Here is a 19,345-nt window from a genome sequence, read left to right as displayed (position 1 = left end):
CACCCCTCAGGATTCTTTGGATAAGTCCTTTTAGCTGTAATGAAACCTGCTTTTCTAGACTGTTTCAGGGACTCATCTTACTGCCTTTGTGGATGCAACAAGAGACCACAGAGGCAACTTCTTGCCGATGTAAGTTTAATTCAGCAGAAAAAGCAACAAGGGAATTAAGCTGAGGAAGACTTAATTTACTTTATGGTTGAGGTTTTTTTGCCCCCTAAGCTTTCAGCATAGATATAAACATACTCTTGTGAATGTCCTGTGTTGCAGGTTATACCCCTTCACTTCACACACCTGATGTTTTCCTAATCAACCTGTGAGTGTTTAGTAGAGCCTATTGCTCATGTTAGAGGAGCTTACCTCTTGGTCACTTCTGTAGACTATTAAAGATATAAATAAAAATATAAAGATATAAATAAACTGGTGAAACATCTAAAGGAGATTAAGTCAATACATTTACCTTCCAAACTGAGTAGGAATCAGTTCCAGATGAGCCCCTACATTATATGTGAGCTAGGTTTATGCTTTCATACTTATGGGGAGGGATCAGTGTGCCCCAGAGAGCTTCAGCTTACTCTGAACTAGACTAAATCAGCTCTGAATCTTTCTCAGCTGTGGCTCCTGTTTAGTCAGATAGAGCCCCAAGTCATCAAGTGTCCTGCAAGGTACTGGAGAGTTTCACTGTAGCTTCCAGCAGGTGCCCCAATGAGGTTGGCTCTCCAGTAATACCCACGTCGTACCTTATGGCTCCATGCTCGTATTTTGGAAATGTTAGGGTGTTGAAGGTAGAAATGAATGCCAGTTATGGAAGTTGAATCCTACAACAGATTTTCATCAGCTACAGTAGGAAATCGTACAGCAGCAGTGGCCTGTAGACACGTTTAGAAACCTGCATTTAGTCTTGTTTCAAATGGAGCTCTACATGCTCAGTCTGAATCTTCTGTGCAAACCTATGTGTTCTCTCCTCTACAGGCAACCTGACAATTCATGTACCAGCTGTTTTCCTTTTAGCCTTTTGTCTCCTACATGAATTGACCTCCTTAAAAGAGGGTATATGTTCTTACGCAGTCTGTGATATATGGAAAGTTTTGAGTATATTCCACCAGAGAGAATTCAATTTGGCTTTTTTCCCCTGCATTACAGTCAGTCACTGGCAAGAATATGTTGTGTGTTACTGAAAATTGTACTAACCCACATATAAATTTTCAATATTTTATTTAGGATATGCTTGTTCATGTTGGTAAATTCTTTTCCATTTTTTGAGTATAACTCATAGGCCTGTGAAGTCCAAAATATTTTTTTAACTTTCTGACCAGGCAATGAGACAGTCATAAACTCTTGTTGAAAATCTGCTGTACATCATCTTCAGATAGTGAGAATGGTAGAGTCCAGCTGAGTACTCAGCTTTATAAAGATCAGGTCAGCTAAGGGAATAAAAAGCCTTATGTTTTAAGGATATTCAAGGATAGAATGTTTTAGCCTTCTTGAGGGTAAGATGGTGGTTGTAGAAAAACCAAGTTGGTCTAGTTGACTGAGGAGAAACTGCCTTATGTAAAAAGAAGGTGACAGATAATTGGATACAAAAGGCAGGTGCAGTTAGCCATGCAGCCAAATCAAGGAGCAAGCCCAATGCTTCAAGCTGCATAAGTTTCAGGCAGGTTTGGCAGGCAGTCCTATGCTAAACTAGTGTGTGTTTCTCAGAAACTGTGCTCCTGTTGTAACGCTAGAGAGAGTTGTACACTATCAAAAGTTACTGCAGCAGAAGCTTTATGGAGTCTCAACATCTGCTGCATACTGCTAGGGACAGTTCTCTCCAGCCTATGTGCCTAAATTTCCATGTTATCCACTGGAAGCAGAGTTGGAAGCTTGACAGATCGGGCCCTCTATTACCAATGCCCAATGATAAACAGAAATTAATGTTTCAGTGACTGTAATTACACGAAAAATAACTCCAAGTCTCTTGATATGGAAGTTCATGACTAAGTTAAATTTGACTAAGGAGGCTGTTAAATCTATGTGGACTGATGATGAAATGCATACAGATTTTTTTTTTCTCCCACTGGAAACTATGGGGACAAACTGTTAGAATTCCAAGGATTGTAGATGGGCTTTCAGTCATTTGTAAAAAACTGCTATGCAGTTTGTTTCACAAATTTTTGTGAAAATCATTTGTTTCACAAGATATACACATTTCTTCATTTTGTAAGTCTTTTTAGAGAAGCTTCTGTAATGGATTGACCCTGTCTGGCTGCTAGAGGCTTCAACAGTACAAGAGGAGAAAATAAGATGGAAAAGCTCATGGGCTGACATAAAAAGTTGTTGAGTGGTGGTAATTGTTGGTTCACCATTTACCACCATGGGAAAAACAGACTCAGCTTGGGAACGGTTAATTTAATTTACTGCCAGCTAAAATAGAGTTGGACTGTGAGTAGCAAAGACAAAACCTAAAATACCTCCCTGCGCCTCCTTTCTTCCCAGTCTCAACTTCTCCACTCCCAGCTCCTCTGCCTTGTCCAGCCACGTGGCACAGGGCATCAGGCATGGGCTGGGACCAGTCCATAACAGCTGCCTATTGCTCCCTCCTCCAGCTTGGAGTCCTCCAAGGGCTGCAGTCTTTCAGGAAAAATACCTGCTCCCATGTGGTTTCTTCAGGGGCTGCAACTTCTGTCAGGAAAACCTTCCTCAGCATGGTCTTCTCTGCAGGATGTAGGGGGAATCCCTGCTCAGGGGGCTGCAGTATGTCCTTCCCTCTTCCTTCCCTCGCCTTAGGGTTGGCGAGGCCCATTTTCTTTTTGTAGCTCTGCATGTCATGGGATCAGCTTGCCATGTTCTGCTTAATCACTTCCTCTTTGTTGGCCATAAGTACCAGTAGTTCCTTCTGTCTTCAGTGAACTGACTGCATTTAGTCCTTGGATTTGATGCATGAAACAATAGCTTGTTTTCAGGGCAAATGATGCAGATTTTTAAAACATTGCTTTGGAAGATTTCCCTATTTTCTTAATTTTCTATCATTTTTTTAAAAGTAGAAGATATTTATGCAGTCAATGCCACATGGGTTGCAATCCTCCTTATTCACTTGCTTTAATTTCTCATTTTTTTTCTCAACTGCTTAATTTTAATTTTAAAGTTAAATTTTCTGATTATGATTAAATTTTGAAACCATATCATGGCAAGTTTTGAGGCAGTGTTACAGCGTTATTGCCATTTCAAACTAATTTATAAGTAAATACTTAGTAGATAATAATGCTTATGCATTATTATCTAATGCACTTAGCATCTAACTGTTACATTATACATTCTGTAATAAATTAGAATCATACAAAAGCAACTTTGTATACACCACGTGGATGTAAATCAGTTAAATGATGATCACAGAGCACGCTGTAAACTAACATCAAACTAAAATGGCTGTATTTCTGTTTTAGCCCCGGAAGGATCACATTTGGGGTTTAACTATTTTAACATTGGCTTTTAAAAGCCACTCTTGGAAGTGCTAAATTATGACTAGAAGAGCTTCCTGGTGTCGAACACCTGTAAGTTGGCTGTATTCTCAAAACTCATCTGACACAGGGTGCTCTGTGCCCTTTCACTTGGTTAAGGCCTTGGGTTTGTTGCTAGGAATCTGCATCTTAGCATTCACTTAGATGATCATTGCCAACTAAAATCTCTATTTTTTTCCATATCTATATTATAAATGTAGCTACCACAATGTTTGGCTAAGAAAATCACCTTTTCCTCCTTGCTTCTATTTTGGTTTTATTTTTCTGTTCTTTTAAGTATATAACCTCTCCAGCATATATTTTAACAGTAATTACTATTTCTTAGCAGTTTATCTTACTGAATAGCTGAAAGGTATGTACTCTCTCAATCTTTTTTCCTTCCTTATTTCTGATAGCTTTCTGGGTGGCTGACTTTAGCTGCCCAGTAATTTCCTTTTTCAATTTAAATGTCACATATTATTGTACTAAAGGAGTGCAAAGAACTTAGATTCCTGTACTTCAAACAGCAAGGAAAGAGAGTATTGTTCAAGATTAATGTAGTATGCAGCAATTCTTAGGCTTCTGTATAATAAACATTCTGGGATGGCTAGGTTTAGCAAATACCATAAATGTGTTTAAAAAACCAGCTCCTTGTGCTTGCACAGCAAGGGACAAGGCGTAGTCTCAGCAACTCTTTCAAACAAAATGCTTGAATCTAATTATATAGTAGAGAAGAGGAGAAATAAACATATGTAGATTTAGAAATTGAAGAGTCACTTCTGCTTTGATTTAATTTGAAAGACAGCCATTAAAATCATACAGAGCACGTGGTACTATAGTCTAACATGCAGAGCATGATGTTCAGTGCATATTTTAAACCTTTCAGTTCTGTTATAGTCTGCAAGCAGCAAATTCTTACAAGGGTAGCAATACCCCCATCACTTGTGCTCAGGGCAAAAATAATAGAGACCTCTTCCAGTGGTTGAATGTTAAACTTCAGAACAGGTTGTTTCTTTAAAATAAGCAGGGGGGAAAAAAGTGAAGGATTTGGAAATAAAAGCCTGCAGTGCCACATGATTATTACAAAAGCTGCTGGATGTGCTTTGTTTGCATTTAGAGCTTTAGTGCCTCACAAGCAATCTGCCGCTGTTTTCTGCTGTGCACTGAGAGTCCTGGTAAGCTCATTTGTAAAGTGGTTTGTCATAGTGCACGTGTGTGTAGGCTTGGTAGTGTCTTATGCTAATAATTCCTGAAGAGATGTAAGGCTCACCTAAAAGCGTTTCTCTTAAAAGAGAAAGACAACCCTGAATCCCCAAATGCTTCTTTTTTTTCTGAAGGAAAAGACCTAAACCCAAAGAAAAAAAACTTAAACCAAGGAAAGGAAGTAGAGTTTTCTCTGAAGTAAGTTTTTTTAGTCCATGTGTCATTTCTGTTTCAAATGCAATAACTTTTGCTGTGTGACAACAAAACAATCCCATTTTGTTGCTTTCCCAGTACACTAGTTTCCTTATAATACCTGATATTTGTCCTACTTTCTCCTTACTGTCTCTCAAATTTTTTCCTCAGCTTGTTTCCTCTCTATCTTTTCACCCCACTTTGAACCTTTTCATCTGTTTGTCCATGTCCTTTTGGATATTCCTTCTTCTTGGCCACCTCATCCCACAAGTCTTCCCTTCTTCCCAGTATTCTTTTGTCTAAAGAACTGAAGTGGTTAAGGGAAAGTTATTAAAGACAACAGGGCCAGAAGAGCCTGACCTCCAGTAAAGCAGTGGTATTTAAGCTGGGATAAACCACCGGTTTTAGTATAATCACCTAAAACTTACAGAGACAGCCAGAATAAAACAGTACTAACCTTATAAATATGTAGTCTACTGACCTGATTTCAGAGTAAAGTTAAAATTAATTAAAAACTAGAGAGAAATATAAGGGAATGATTAAACTCAGATTCTAGAAAAAATAAATATTAGTGAATATTACTAAGATATTCTAGAAAACCTCTCCCTGACTGTGATTGAGGGTGGAATTGTCTGCTTTGTCTATTATGTCTGCTTTGGATTTAAATAACTGAAGTTGATTTGTTTGACTGAGATCATTCTGCTGGCTGTGTTACATAATCTGAATTAAAAAAGCTCGAAGACGGAGTCACACGAACATGCACGGATCAAATCAAAACTGAGAGGAACACTGAGTGTAGAATGTTTATCGCACAGCTTGGTCAAAATGATCTTTGCAGTTCACAAAATGGGCACAGTCGTTGAACCCAGCAGAAGGCTGATGTGTCTAAAAGTTATTTTTGATATACAGTGTGATCAGAGGTATTCTTGCTTCCAGCAAACTCCATGTTTGTTTTTAGTTTTCAGCTACTTTGAATAGGGCTGAATATTGAGCAATATGCAGGAAAGGTGATCCAAGTTTAGGCAGCAGTAGATGGACCACACCAGCTCTGGAAGCTGTTGCTGTGGAAAGACGACTTTCTACCAAAAAAGAAGAAGGAGAACATGGTTCTCCTTCTTTTATATAAGGGATATAGCTGGTCATTAAATTTAACTGACACACACAGAAACCTGCAGCACACAAATCCCTTACCCGATTAAAAAGATTGCTTGCTTCTGTTGAACAGGCATGTGAGCACAAGTCCAGCTCATGGTTCCTGTGTTTGTAGCACCATGGAGTAGGCATCCCTCTATTTCTGATAATAAAGAGGCAAAATATCCTTAACTGTTGCCTTTTCCCCAAACAGCCTTAAGTTGTCACTGCACTGTATGCCTTTTATTTATTTAGGAATTACAGAGCCTCATTAGATACCTGAGAATATACAGGTAAGTGCAGAAGATCAGAATGGTTCTCATCTAGCAAAGTTCTGATCTCAAATTTTAACCTGTTTTTGTAACAGTAGCTTCATCAGATAACAAAATGTCATTATTGTTTGATTTTTCTAAGTGTATTGTTCTGCACTGCTTTACCTCATCTTACCTTATTGAAACTTCCTTCTTTCCCTGTGTGGTCTGCCAGCAGTATTGCAAATTCAGAACAGTAAACCTCTGATATTAATACTGGGTACAGTCTGTAAATTGGCTGTCAACAATGTGCTGTTTAGATGAGTTAAAAAATTGCAATATTCTTACACTGGCACAAAACTCCTTGTGCATTTTCCTGCCCCATTTTTCCTTTTCCTTATCTTTTGAATCTTCCATATTCAGACCCACAGATGTTTAACCCTTTCTCAGTCTCCCATAGTCTTTGCTTTCCTAAAAATCTACACTTTTCCTTACCAAAAACATTGTTTTTCCCATTTTTTTTTTTAATAAATCTGAAATATCCACTCAAATTTTCTGTAGAACACTGATATTCTCTCTTCCCCTTCCTCAAATCTTCCATCCCAGATTTACTGAGATTCCTTTGTGCTCGAGCTTGATAGCACAGATAGCACAGACTTAATCAACTTAGCCTCAGACTCTGCACCTGGAGCGAAAGGTGGGAGAATTAAAAGAAAGGACCATGGACATCTCAGAAGGTAGGATCAACAAAGATGAAATTTTAAAAAAGCCAAACAACAAAAAGCCAAAAACCCCTGTGTCATCTTTTTGGTAAGGGAGTAACTGCAAATTAGATGTTGAGCCAATTCTTACAGTATGTTGTGCTCCCTCAGGATACTCTGGTAGCTTTTTTGTATAAGCAGATCAGGTTGGTGGTCTGTGTAAGGTAGAATGTTGTGCAAATAAAGTGTGTGTCTGTTTTAATCATATAAATAGTTGCTGTGATGATATCAATGGGAAGAATCTGTTTTCCATAATTATAAGGATTCCATGCATTTACATTCATAACAAAAAGTCAGGCGTAAGTATTTCTCATTATGTGAAGAAAACTGTAAACTTAAGCGTCAGTCTCGGATAGATGGTGAAACCTGAATATATATAACATGTATAGGGCATAATCCTTTTTTGGTGTTTTGTCAGAACCCTTACTAGATAGTAGCAATTGTAGCAAAATACTAAAGGTACCATATGATGCTCAACATTCCCCAAGCATGAGAAGTTCTGTCCAGCTGAATTTACCCCATGGTGCCTTTTTATTAATTTTTTAATTCTGAAAACTAAACATTTCACAAATAGTAATTTTTAAATTTTGCTCTGTCACTGAGAATTTATTTTCTTTCACTTTCTTAAGAAAAGTTAAAACATGCAGGATCAATCTGGTGGAGGTTTGTAATGATTCTGTTTCACTTATATTTCCAGGTTTATCCAGATTCTGTTTAGTACTGTTATCTGTATGCAATGTAAAAAAAGTATTTGTAACAGACCAGAAACCATTACACATCTTTGTGCCCAGCCTCAGGAGGACTGTTCCAGTCACTGGTGGTGAGCCAGGGCTGTGTGTGGAGCTGCACAGGCACAGGAGGAAGCACATGCTTGGTGCCACTCTCCTCCCACAGTATCACTCACAAATTAGATGCCTAATTTCCAATCTGGTTGCAAGGCTCTGACAGCCTTATTCTAGGCTTAGTGTGGACTGGGGAGTGTGGGAGCTCTAAGCAAAACTCAGCAGCCAGAACTTCCCAGCATAGGAGTTGGTGGGCAACAGAGGAAAATTCTGGCTAAGCAGAGTTTAAGTTTACAAATCGCGATTCTCAGCAAGTGGAAAGATGATCAATCCAAGAGGTCAAAGATTTCTGTCAAGCTGCATGGCAGAGATCACTGCAATGAAATGTTCCTTCAGTATGTCAAAAGTATGCTTTTTTCTTCTCCCAAACATTTTGTTCTTCCAAAAAAGATTTTGGCCATTTGTTGTAACTGACAGATCCAAATGTGCTGCACATGCATGGGAACACATTATGTTCCCTTGGCAGCTTGTTATGTCATCCATAAAAATCTTTGTCTTAACATGATTGCCACTCTGCTGTATATTCAGCTCATTCCCGCTAGGAGTATTCCTGAACTGCCAGCCATTCTCTGTTGCCTTCTATCCCCATTTACACAGCCAGTGATAATCCTCCTCTTCCTCACAACCCCCGAGTTTTTGCATCATGTCTTCGTAGTGCTCTGTTAGTCTCAGCTCCACTGTCTCTTCCTGTGGATACAAGCAGTGTCTGGAAACTTGGCTCGTTTCCTGTGTCCATTTTGAATTCTGTTTCTGTCCCAGAATTGCCTCTGCAGGCAGAGGTGCCCAGAACAGATCTCCTGGTGACCCCATGCTCCTGGTGGCTGTCAAGGCCAGTATGTTCCTCCCATTAACACAACAGTGATAGGTGTTGTACAGGTTGGGAACCTCAAATACATATTTTAGGTAGACAGCCTCTCAAATCTAGAGGGGATGCCATCAGCTGTTCACACCTTACTTCAACACAGGATAGCACAGGACCTTATCTCTGAAATCTCTGGAGATGTGTGTGTATATATATACATACACACACATATGCTATAAATATAAGACAACTTGGTTCTCATTGTATCATATTGGAAGTTTTCTCACTCAGCACTCAGTCACTCCACCAGATTTTGGTAGAAGTAATCTTGAGGTCTTGGATAGCTGAGGAGATAGCTCTTTTCATAGCTATGTTCATACGTCATGGTATATGTTCCAGGAAGAAAATGGGTCAACATGCTGTGGGCTTTCCAAAGCCCCTCATGTGAGCACAGTGCCCCTCCACTCAGATCTGCAGGTATATGTATGGTTTAGGGCAGAAAGCTGTGTAGATAGTGAGACAAAGAAGAGGCAGACCTTCTGGCAGTAAGGTATGCAACATAGCTGAAGAACAATAAGGCTATTTCACAGTGCTTTATTCTTTAGAGTTTCACAGAGTTTTTGATGTTTGAAGGCATCTCTGGCAAGTCCAAATACTTGCCTAGAGCAGGCCCAAGTAGATCAGGTTGCCAGGACTGTGTTCTTTTGGGTTTTGAATGTCTCCAAGGATGTAGAATCCATAATACTATTTTTAATATTTTTTGTGTATGTTTAAGAGCAAAAAATCAAAATTTATTTCATGCCTATCAAGTCCCCTATGACTTGTGCCACTTGACCCACTCACTTTCCTTTTCATGAGCTTTTTCTAAATAATTAGATATATAAGATATAATATATAAAAGAAGAATACAAAAAGATAAATAATGGTGCTGTAGTGAAAGCTCCCACAGAAATTATGAACGCACTCATCCACGATTAAAGACAGTCTGGTTCTGAGCATTTCTATATTGTTACTGCTGCTTGTAAATATATAAGTGGATAAACAGTGCTGTCCCTGTTTTATGAATAGCAACTTATACTTCATGTCAGTCCTGACTGTAAAGCTGTTTCATGCCATTTACCTTATTTTGTCAGATTTCCGTAATGTAAAAAAAAAATATTTGTGTTCTATGTGTATCTGTAACTATGGGAACCATGAAGTGATTAAGAGGAGTACAGTTTCTGTAGCTCATCAAGACAGCCAAATGTTCAAATAGATATACAAAACTTTTTAGTTATTTTTTTGAAGAAGGTTAGAAGAATACACAAAAAATATCTGTGAGATAATAATTTCTAGGGTAACTTAATGGTCTGTGAAAAATGGAGATTGATGTTACAGAAAATGTGACTAGCAATTTATGGCTACTATTTTATCAGAAGAAATGGAAGGAAATTCAGTCAAGAAAAATAAAGTTGAAAAATATTCTAATCTGTGAGGAAAGAGACCAAAGCCATAGTCTTGCTTTAGAAGATCACAGCTGTAACTATGATAATTCAGTTTTCATGGTATTTTTTAGTACTGTGTTGTAGCTAATTTCTTTGTGCAGCAGATTTAGAAAAGAACTTGCAGGGGAAGAATATTTAAATTACTGTATGTAAATGTGCTGGTGTGAATTTTTAGACACAACTACTGCTTTCACTAGTGATTTTGCTTTCTTCCTTGAGCTCCAAAGATATTCTCAGAGAAGTACATGTGTCTGGAACATGGCTGTGTGCTGAGAAATGATATTTCATACTGTTACTTTAGAGTTACCAAAGCATCTGTGTTCCAACACTCAGTTTGCTGCAGGATCATTCTAGATAATGTTTAATTTTTTGTCTAAGTTGGTGGCAACTTTCTGAAAGATTGGCAGCAGTAGCTGAGAGATTTTGGCAGAAAGGCATGTGAATAAAGTCAGGTGTTTTTTCTTTTCCTTTTTTAATCTTAACATGACTAGTGACTTGGTAACAGCAGTGACAAATCTAGCATGAAATGCCCTTTTGATGTTAACCCCTTGAATCACTGCTTCATGCATCTTTCCCTCCGCTCCTACAGGCAGTTTTTAGATGTGGATTTAGGAGCCTAGGCCAGGAACATGATTAGGACCAATATGTGAACTGTGTGCTCAGTTGCCTAAAAGTAGGCATCCAATGCCATTTTTTATGCTCTATGTACATAGGACACATACATATGGCTGGCACATGGGACCTAACTCCTGTGGCAGCAAGGTGGGATATGCTGATTTACTGCTAAAGGCATTAGGCTATCATTAGACATAGGATTTTATTTTATTTCACTGTTTCTATGTGAAAGTCAGTGGACTCCCTTTGGCTGGAGACCTGAATACCTGACATGCCTATCATCATTTCACTGCAGACAGAAGCAATTTAGGCATCTTACTCAAATCCTTATTTGTACACATAAAATCTCATTTGAAAATGTAACATCTTAGTTAACTAAAAAGGCAAGCAGAAGAAGAGTAGGAGGTGCAGTCTCTTGTGCAAGTGGAAAATTCTGGTAAGGCAGAGTTCTAAACATCCTTCCTGGAAGCTCTCAGTCAAGCCTGTAAATGGCACCACAGGCTTTAGGACAACAGGTAGTTCTGTGAGCAGCCTCATCTGCTATGAGCATGTCTTGTGGTTGAATTGCTGTGTTGATTCTGTGACGCCAAAAAGATTGTACTAATGAAATATTTAGAGGGCTTTTATAGAGCTGCATGTTTTATGTAACTTTTAAGAATATAATCACCTGAAAACTTCCATGCCTGTGCAAAATTTTATTGCATTTGTCCAGTGGGGTAGCACATGATTGTAGGGTGTGAGTACAAAATAGGGAAGAACCCAATCAGCTGTCTGTGAAATCTTCCTTTTCTTGCCAAACCAGAATAAAAATATCTAGCTGAAAAGCTAAGTTCTGAAGAAAATCTACTCTGGAAGAAGCAGCTTCTGTAGGAATGGAAGAACAGAGATTACTAAATTAAAATGGCTATTGTCACTGTCCTGAAATGGCTGAGCCCTGTATGTCTGATGACCATCAGCATGGGCAAAGTGGTTCTCTCCCTGACTGGAGAAGTAGGCAGCAGAGAACTGCATGGTCCTGTAGAACCCTTCTGTCTAGAGGAGAGGCTTTAGAAGAATCAGAACCTAGACTCCTCAGCTACTTCTTTACTAATAAATTAAACATAGTCTGGGACTATTCCTTAGTTTTAGAGTATCAGTGTGAGTAAACTGACAAAAAGCTGCCCGGCACACTCTTGGTCTGCTGCCTTTAGTATTTCCTTATCAACTTTCCTGGAGGTGGGGAGTTGGAGTGTTCCATGGTGCACCTCCAGGAAGCACCTTGTTTGGAGTAAACTTGCTTTGAAGAAGAGCAGAGATCCTAGCACAGATACTGATTATGTTGTGTCATTTGACTCCAGTGTTCAAAAATGTTTCTGTGCAAGTCTAGTGTGCCAGTATTGGTGACTTTTCAAGGTGTAACTTCATGGTAGATGCTGAGACAGGGCTGTAGTCAAAACATACCATTATCCCCATTTGCCTGTGTTTCTGGTCACATGATTTCACTACTCATCGTTCCCTCTTTGAAAAAAACAGATGTAACAGAGAATGAAACCAGTTTAAGAAAATACATGTAAGTTTCTGCAATGTTTTTAAATACAAGTGGCCCCTGGGAGAACTTGACCGTCAAGGAGCAGTATACAAGTGTCTATGTGGCACAGGGAATCATCCTGTGAGCAAGAGAGGGAGAGAACAGACCCAGATAGGAAGGAGAACAAGAGAGGAGGGAATAGGGGTGAAGACCTTCCCTTTTGCTGAGCAGGAGCTATTTGATGCACCCACCTCTCTGTACATTTTGAAAAATATGTTTAATGGAAACTTGGACTCTTGAGCACACTTTCATTAGAAAGGCAGAGTTGTTTATTTATTGAGATTTCAGGCTAATGTAAGTATTCAAGTAGATTTTCAGCTTTATTTATTTATATTTTAATGGAGTGAAGCAATTGCGACATTTTAGCCAGGATTTTATTACAGAAATCATTTTGGTATAGCAGAAGAGATAAATGCAATGCTGTATAATAATTTCACGGTTTGCTGCATGGTTTTTAGGTTACCTCAGAAACTTTAAGTGATGCACAATCTAACAATTTTGTGAATGAAAATTTTGCAGGAGCTAATTGTTATTGTTTCTTTTTGACTTTGGAGCGATGACTTGTAAGGTGGTGGCAGAGCTCTGCTGAAGTTAATGGTGCCTCAGGCAGTGAAGAGGGTTTGCCTTATTAGATGTCTGAAATACTAGTGTCTTCCAAATGTGCATAGAAGAAATGTAAATCAAATCAATAACCTGAAAAAAGTGTGTACACCCTTCAGAAGGGAAATAATTAAGATAGTGTGAAGGTTCAGTAAGGAATAGTTTGTGGCCTGCTTCATTAGCATACTTGTTACCTTTTTTACTGAATAGGGATGAGGCAGGATGCATGGGAGTCATCCTAACTGTGGGATTTCAATTTCTAAACTCAGGAAGCATAAAGGAGTGTGCTCCTTATGGACCCTCCTCAGAATCCGGGCTTGGGTGAAGGATCTGGGGAACTTGCTCTGACCTCAGTCTGAGTTTTGCCTGGCATGTGTCACATACATTTGGTATAATTTTTGTGCCCCCCACAATGTGAATTTGGCTTCCCAGTGCATTTTTGGAAGTTTCCAAATTTGAATTTGAAAAAAGGGCCTTTTTTCTGCATTCTAAAATGCAGGTTTGAAAAGTGTAATTATGTAGACTTGTTCTTACTTTTGTAACTGAAAATGCTTTTTCTGTGTGTATAGTTATATATATATATGTATTACTATGGGCTCTTTCAAGTTGGAATTTCATGTTGTGTTAGTACAGGAATACTGTTCCTCCTCATTGTGGATCACATTCAGAAGTACCTGTAAGAGTAAGTTTGAGGAATATTTTTTCTGTGAATGAAATACTCTGTATTCCACATGAAGGCAAGCATGGGATCCTTCTAGCATGTTTTCACGCAGCCTGTAAAGTTTCCACATGAATCTGTGTGGGAACTGTTGACCCACCTGTGCTGAGTCCTGTGTGTGCCACTGGTCTTTTTTGTTACGTAGCAGTAAAGCCCAGAACCCTTTGCTATGCTGTGAAAATGCACTTTTTTCCAGACCCATGCATATGAACCCTTTGAATGAAGAGCACCCTTTCACTGGTTCTCTTTAATAGCTTCACGTGTGAAATTGCATTGACATATGCAAGGATGCAATAAACCAGAAACAAACCCAGAAACAAAAACCAGACTCTGGATGTCTTGAACGACTTAATGTAGCACTTCAACAGAGCTCACTGTCCAGAGGAGAGTAAACAGAAACTATTTTTGAAGTGACAGGCCAGAGTACAATTGTCTAACATTCTTCATTTTACTGATACATCGCGTGGAGGTCCAGAAGCCACATTAGAGAACTGTAATCCTTCATCAGAGCATTTGTTTGGTTGCCTAACATCTGTGGATTGTTAAGATAAGTTATTACACAGACCTGCTTTAGTTTAGATTAGTTTGGACCACATCCCAGTATATTCAATCAGGATATAATTCCTGCATGCTGCTAAATTGCTTGCTCCACATACTTCTCTAAAAATGTTTTTCAATATACAGTTTTGTCACTGAAACTCTTCTGTCACCTGAATTTTTTGATTTTTTTTTCCTCTTAAAGAAGAACTTTTATTATTTTTCATTTTGGACCGAATAGATCTCAAAGCAACTGTAACATTTTTTAATTCCCGAAGAGATTCCTAAACAGGGATGGTAGTATAGCGTCTATGTGAGTATGATACAGATTTCCTGCGTGTGTAATCTGTGGTGATTGGTACGTATTGTGTCCAAGATGCAGAGTTTAAAAATAGCTGTAAGAAAATGGGTTTGTATTTATTTGTCTGGTATTTCTTCTTTCAGTATTCTGTATTTTTCTGAGTCTCTTTGTGCATTAGCTATTCTTATGTGTTTGTATCTCATAATATTTTGCATAAAATTAATTACAGTATCAAAGGTGATTATGTTAATTAACAGTATTTTCTTGAATTTTATTACATAATTTGTACATATTTAAAATTATTGAATACATTAAGTTTTAAAGTAAGTATGTTACTGGGCTTACATACACATGTATGCAATTTAATTAGGATAATTTACTTTTATTTTAGTATTCCTTATCCTTTAAACAAACTTTAGGTGATTAATTTTTTTATTAGCACATTTTTCAACCTCTCTTGGAAACTGATAAAATACAGGTAATGACTTTTTTTGTTACTGGCTTTGGTTTATAACATTGACATAGATTTTTATACAGAGACACAATTTGCATACACACTCTTGCTGTCTAATGAGCCAACAGCTGCGGAAGATCCTAGAAAAACATTTTAAAATGTGGCTTTTTTTCCTTTTAGTCTTGCTGGTTTTTTTGAATACCTTTAATAATCTGATACGTTAAATTAGACTAAAGGTCTGTTCTAGTTAGAACAGATAGTCTAATAAACTGAATTGTTGGTTTTCAAGGTATACTAGATGGAATAAATTAGGTATTTTGGAATCAGGGACTTTTTTTTTTGGTTCTTAAAGGTCTAGCATTTATCTTTGTCAAAGTTGCTGTTTCTAGTATCCTACTGAGTGTTATTTGTTTTCATCATGATATATGTTTATGCCCCTGTTGGAATAACTGTAGCTTTTGATTAAGATTTGGTCTTTTTTAATTAATGTATTATATAGATACTTTATTATCCTTCTTAAATAGAAGAAATATAACAGTCATCTTTTGATAAAGGTACAATCCTGACAGAGGCTAAAGAGTTGGATGTCTTCTCTGTGTATTTTGGTCAAACAGTGCAGAAACGCACTTGGAACTTCTGATGTAGTTTTCAGACCTGAAAAGATAGTCTATTCTAGAGTGTTTTAAATAAATGTTAATTATTTTAAATATGTAAAATGCCTGAAGTTTTCGTTGTGCCTTGTAAACCATGCACTACCTCCACAAGCCTAGAGACTAAAAGAGCTCAGTAAAAGAACTTTGTCCAGTTTCAATTTCTTCCATTAAGTGTTTTCTTCCTCTTCTTTTTAATTTTAAGCGCTGTATAATTTTGTGACTGTTGCATCATTGCTGTGTTTACACAAAATAATTCAAGCATATTTTTCCTTCTAACTTTAGCCATCCTTCTTACCTACATTGCAATTTTACCCATTCCTATATGCTTTCCATATTAAATTGAGAGATTTTCTTTACCATTTTCCTTTATAATAATCAGCTTTCTTTCATCTGTTTTTATTTCTGACAAAAATCCTCTCTCTTCTATACCCTTCCATTCATGCATTTTTCCTATTTTTTTCTTCTTTCTGAAAACTGCTTTTTTTCTTTGTCTCAATATTTTCTTAGATTTTCATACTTTAGTCTTTTTAAAGTCACATTTATTTTTCTCTGTTGAGTTGCTCCTGTACATAAGACTGTCTCTACAGTATACAGACTGGAAACATAGAGTCTTGCTTTAATGTGTGTGCTCCTGTATATCTGTGTGTAAGGAATTAAACCCCCAATTCAAAAAAATAAATCCTAAGCACCACACAATCTATGCACACACCTTAATTGTCATTTACAGGGACGCATGTTTGTTAATTTATTATTTATAGCTATAAAGCAAAGAGATAATAACGATAATTTGCAAGTAGTACAAAATATGGTACTTTTTCATTCTTCTAATTGGTGTATTTAGTTTACTGTTAGTAGATTTCTTAAGGTTTTACTTTACACCTCTAAGCAGCTGCAGTAGGTGTAGCTAAAATCATTCATGGTAGATAATGAATTTATTTGCAGGATAATGTGGAGTTATTTAAGGAGAGAAAATTTAATCACAAGAAAATACTGTATCAATTTTCTGTGACCACAGAAGTTGGGAGTTAGCTGGTAGGATGCTGCCCCCTGAGGTACAAGTCCTGTTTACAGTCTGGTGGGCTTGTCTGTCCTGACAGCAATCCACACCAGTGGAAAAACTCCCAACCCATTCCCTGCTGCATCAGCCCCCCCAGCCAGCACAGGTCGTGTTGTGGGTGTCTGTTCAGAGCAGAGCTAGGGCCAGGCTGAGGGGGGATTGCCACAGGTGGGACTGACGTGTATTGACAAGACATTTTGGAGAAGCTCGCATAGCATGTGCCTGTAGGATGCTTGGCTCTAGCTGGTGGAGAAGCATGTTCTGGGTCCTGTCATGAGCACCAGCCTCAGTGGCTCCGAGAGCCAGGGGTCGTACCTGCTCTGCAGTAGTGAGCATGCATTCCAGGCTCTGGGAGGTAGCTGCACTGACTCTTCTTGTTGTCTTCAACTAGGTTATGTGGGTATGCAATTTATGTCGAAAGCAACAAGAAATCCTAACGAAATCTGGAGCGTGGTTTTTTGGAAGTGGACCACAGCCCTCACCCAGTCAGGACGGAACGCTGAGTGATACGGCCACTGGCGCCAGCTCGGATACACCGAGAGAAAAGAAAGCAAGACTTCAAGAGCGATCGAGGTCTCAGACTCCCTTAAGTACAGCAGCTGCCTCATCACAGGAAATCTCTTCTTCCAGTGTGCAGCCTGACCGTAGGAAAGGAGCAGAAGTGTCGCAGCCGGCTATGGGCCCGGACCAAAAGCAAGCTTCAAGGTCTAGAAGTGAACCTCCAAAAGAGAGGTAATGCTTTCTGTCTAGACAGAGCCTACAATTATAAATGCTAGTTCAGCTGGGCCTTCTGTATGTTTACTGCTCTGCAAAAACAAAGAGTAAAGTGATTTACTGACCAGGGAAGGATAAATTTTTTGTTAGCAAATACATTGTCTATTTTGATCTGTGCAACAAAAAGGAGGAAAAAAATGTATTTTATGGATACTCCCATATACTTCAATGCATTTTGGTGTACACTTTTAATATAGAATTGTAGATTACTTTAAATTTTAAATTTAACAGGTATTTCAAAGTTATTAAACAAAGAGCAAGCCTTTAGCTTTCTTGAATTCTTTAAGCGACACTCTCCTGAAAAATCTACACCCAAGCAATCAGAAAACACACCCTGTGGAGTTACGTCACATAACCTTATATTCTATCTCTTCATCAATTATTTTATTGTTAAAAATAATACAGTTAAAAGACCTCATTTACATGTGTGAAGTTAACATTCATGTAGAACAGCAATAGTACCATCTTGAATTCAGAGCAAGTTGTTTGCAAGAATAAAGCAACCTGAAGCAAACTATTTTAAGTGAGTAAATGAGGTAATTTCTGAGCTGCATTCCATGTGATGAATGGGTTGAGGAGAAGCAAATCAAGAGAAGCTAATGCAATGAAGCAGCTGCTGTTCTTTTGGCTGCTGCCTGGCAGAGGGCAGAGCAGTTGAGGAGGGAGCCTGTGACAACAAAACAGGAGTCTGCCATGGAAGATTCTCCAGATTCTGGCCAGAATGGTTGATGACTTTTTTTTCCCCGTGCTATTGGAGCTGTAAATGGATGATGAGCAGTGGCTAGTAACTTATTGTGTGGGTGAGATCTGCATTTGTATTGTGTAAATTAACAGGATGCCCTCCCTTAGTTCTGTCAACTTTTGTCCCTCAATCCAGGGAATGTCCCCAGAGCAGTTGCAACTTCTGGGGCAGCAAAACACTTTATATTTATGCTTTGCCGCCCAAAAGTGAGATGTTCATATTAGTTCTACAAAATTAGTGTTCTATACTTCTCACTGGGAGTTTCAAATACGTTCTGGTTGAGGACCATCTACAGTAAGCACAGGTCCCATTAATTGCCAAAATCTCAGGAGAAACGGGAGATGGGGAAAAAAAATAAAGAAAATAGAGCTTAATGTGGATGATGTCCAACTTTGTGAGGGTCTTTGATATGTTATCCAAAGATGTGGCAGTTGTGGAAAGGAAGATTCAGTGCCACAAAACAAGGTCCTAGTGACTTTGTCCCAGTGTGCATTCTTCTCAAATACACTGTATAGCTGTGTTCATCCTTCTTCAAAATCAATGGATTCATATCTGAACTGCTAAATTAAAGGGAACTGAAACGGTAACATCATGGCATGATGAGAGAAATAAAAAAGATCCAGCAAGAGGGAATTTTATGATTATCTGTCTTACATATTTTCCCAAAGCAGAATATGAAAGAGAAAAAAAAAAGTAATTTTTAGTCAGCTTCATTATTTATTATTTTCTACTTACATCTGCATAGAGAAATAAACTTCTAATCCTCTTTTATTACTGGAGAAAGGAATGCCATTAGTTTATCTCCAGGAATCAATTTGCTTTCATTTTTTCATTTCTTAATTTTTCAATTTTTTTACATGCTTATGAAATGGGTCCTTCTTTTTAGAGTTTCAATAAGATAAATAAAACTAGTTTAAATATTATTTCTGGATATGTCATCTTCTGCATTTTTAAAATATCTGTATTATTTCTTTCTGTAATATTATTGTGGTAGATACTCCATTTGGTGGTATTTATATCTGTGCTGTCAGGGCACTTGAAGTGTATTTTGTGGTAAGTCTGTAACTCTCATGAGTGCTGCTAGAAAAATGGAGAACATACTCCAGTACTCTGTCGTAATGCTGCAGTTAGTACAAAGACAGCTCTCGGTCTTCTTACATGGCTAAATTATCTCAAACCATGTAA

General features: G+C 38.1%; 1 protein-coding gene across 25 annotated transcripts in view; it reads left to right on the top strand.

Moving 5' to 3' along the window:
* The window catches only part of RIMS1 (regulating synaptic membrane exocytosis 1), a 302,405-nt gene that overhangs the window by 126,621 nt on the left and 156,439 nt on the right, over positions 1-19,345 (top strand). For 23 of the 25 annotated variants that reach the window (XM_033512981.1, XM_033512971.1, XM_033512979.1 and 20 more), the window contains exons 4-5: positions 13,553-13,606; positions 17,036-17,376. In XM_033512981.1, coding sequence (XP_033368872.1) covers positions 13,553-13,606; positions 17,036-17,376 — 395 coding nt within the window. Of the gene's footprint in view, positions 1-6,902; positions 6,991-13,552; positions 13,607-17,035; positions 17,377-19,345 lie in introns of those variants that run through there. The other 2 variants (XM_015620678.3, XM_015620669.1) reach the window with 2 other exon arrangements.

The sequence above is a fragment of the Parus major genome, chromosome 3 (assembly GCF_001522545.3).
Source record: "Parus major isolate Abel chromosome 3, Parus_major1.1, whole genome shotgun sequence".
NCBI lineage: Eukaryota > Metazoa > Chordata > Aves > Passeriformes > Paridae > Parus > Parus major.
This window is presented reverse-complemented; position numbering and strand designations above follow the sequence as displayed.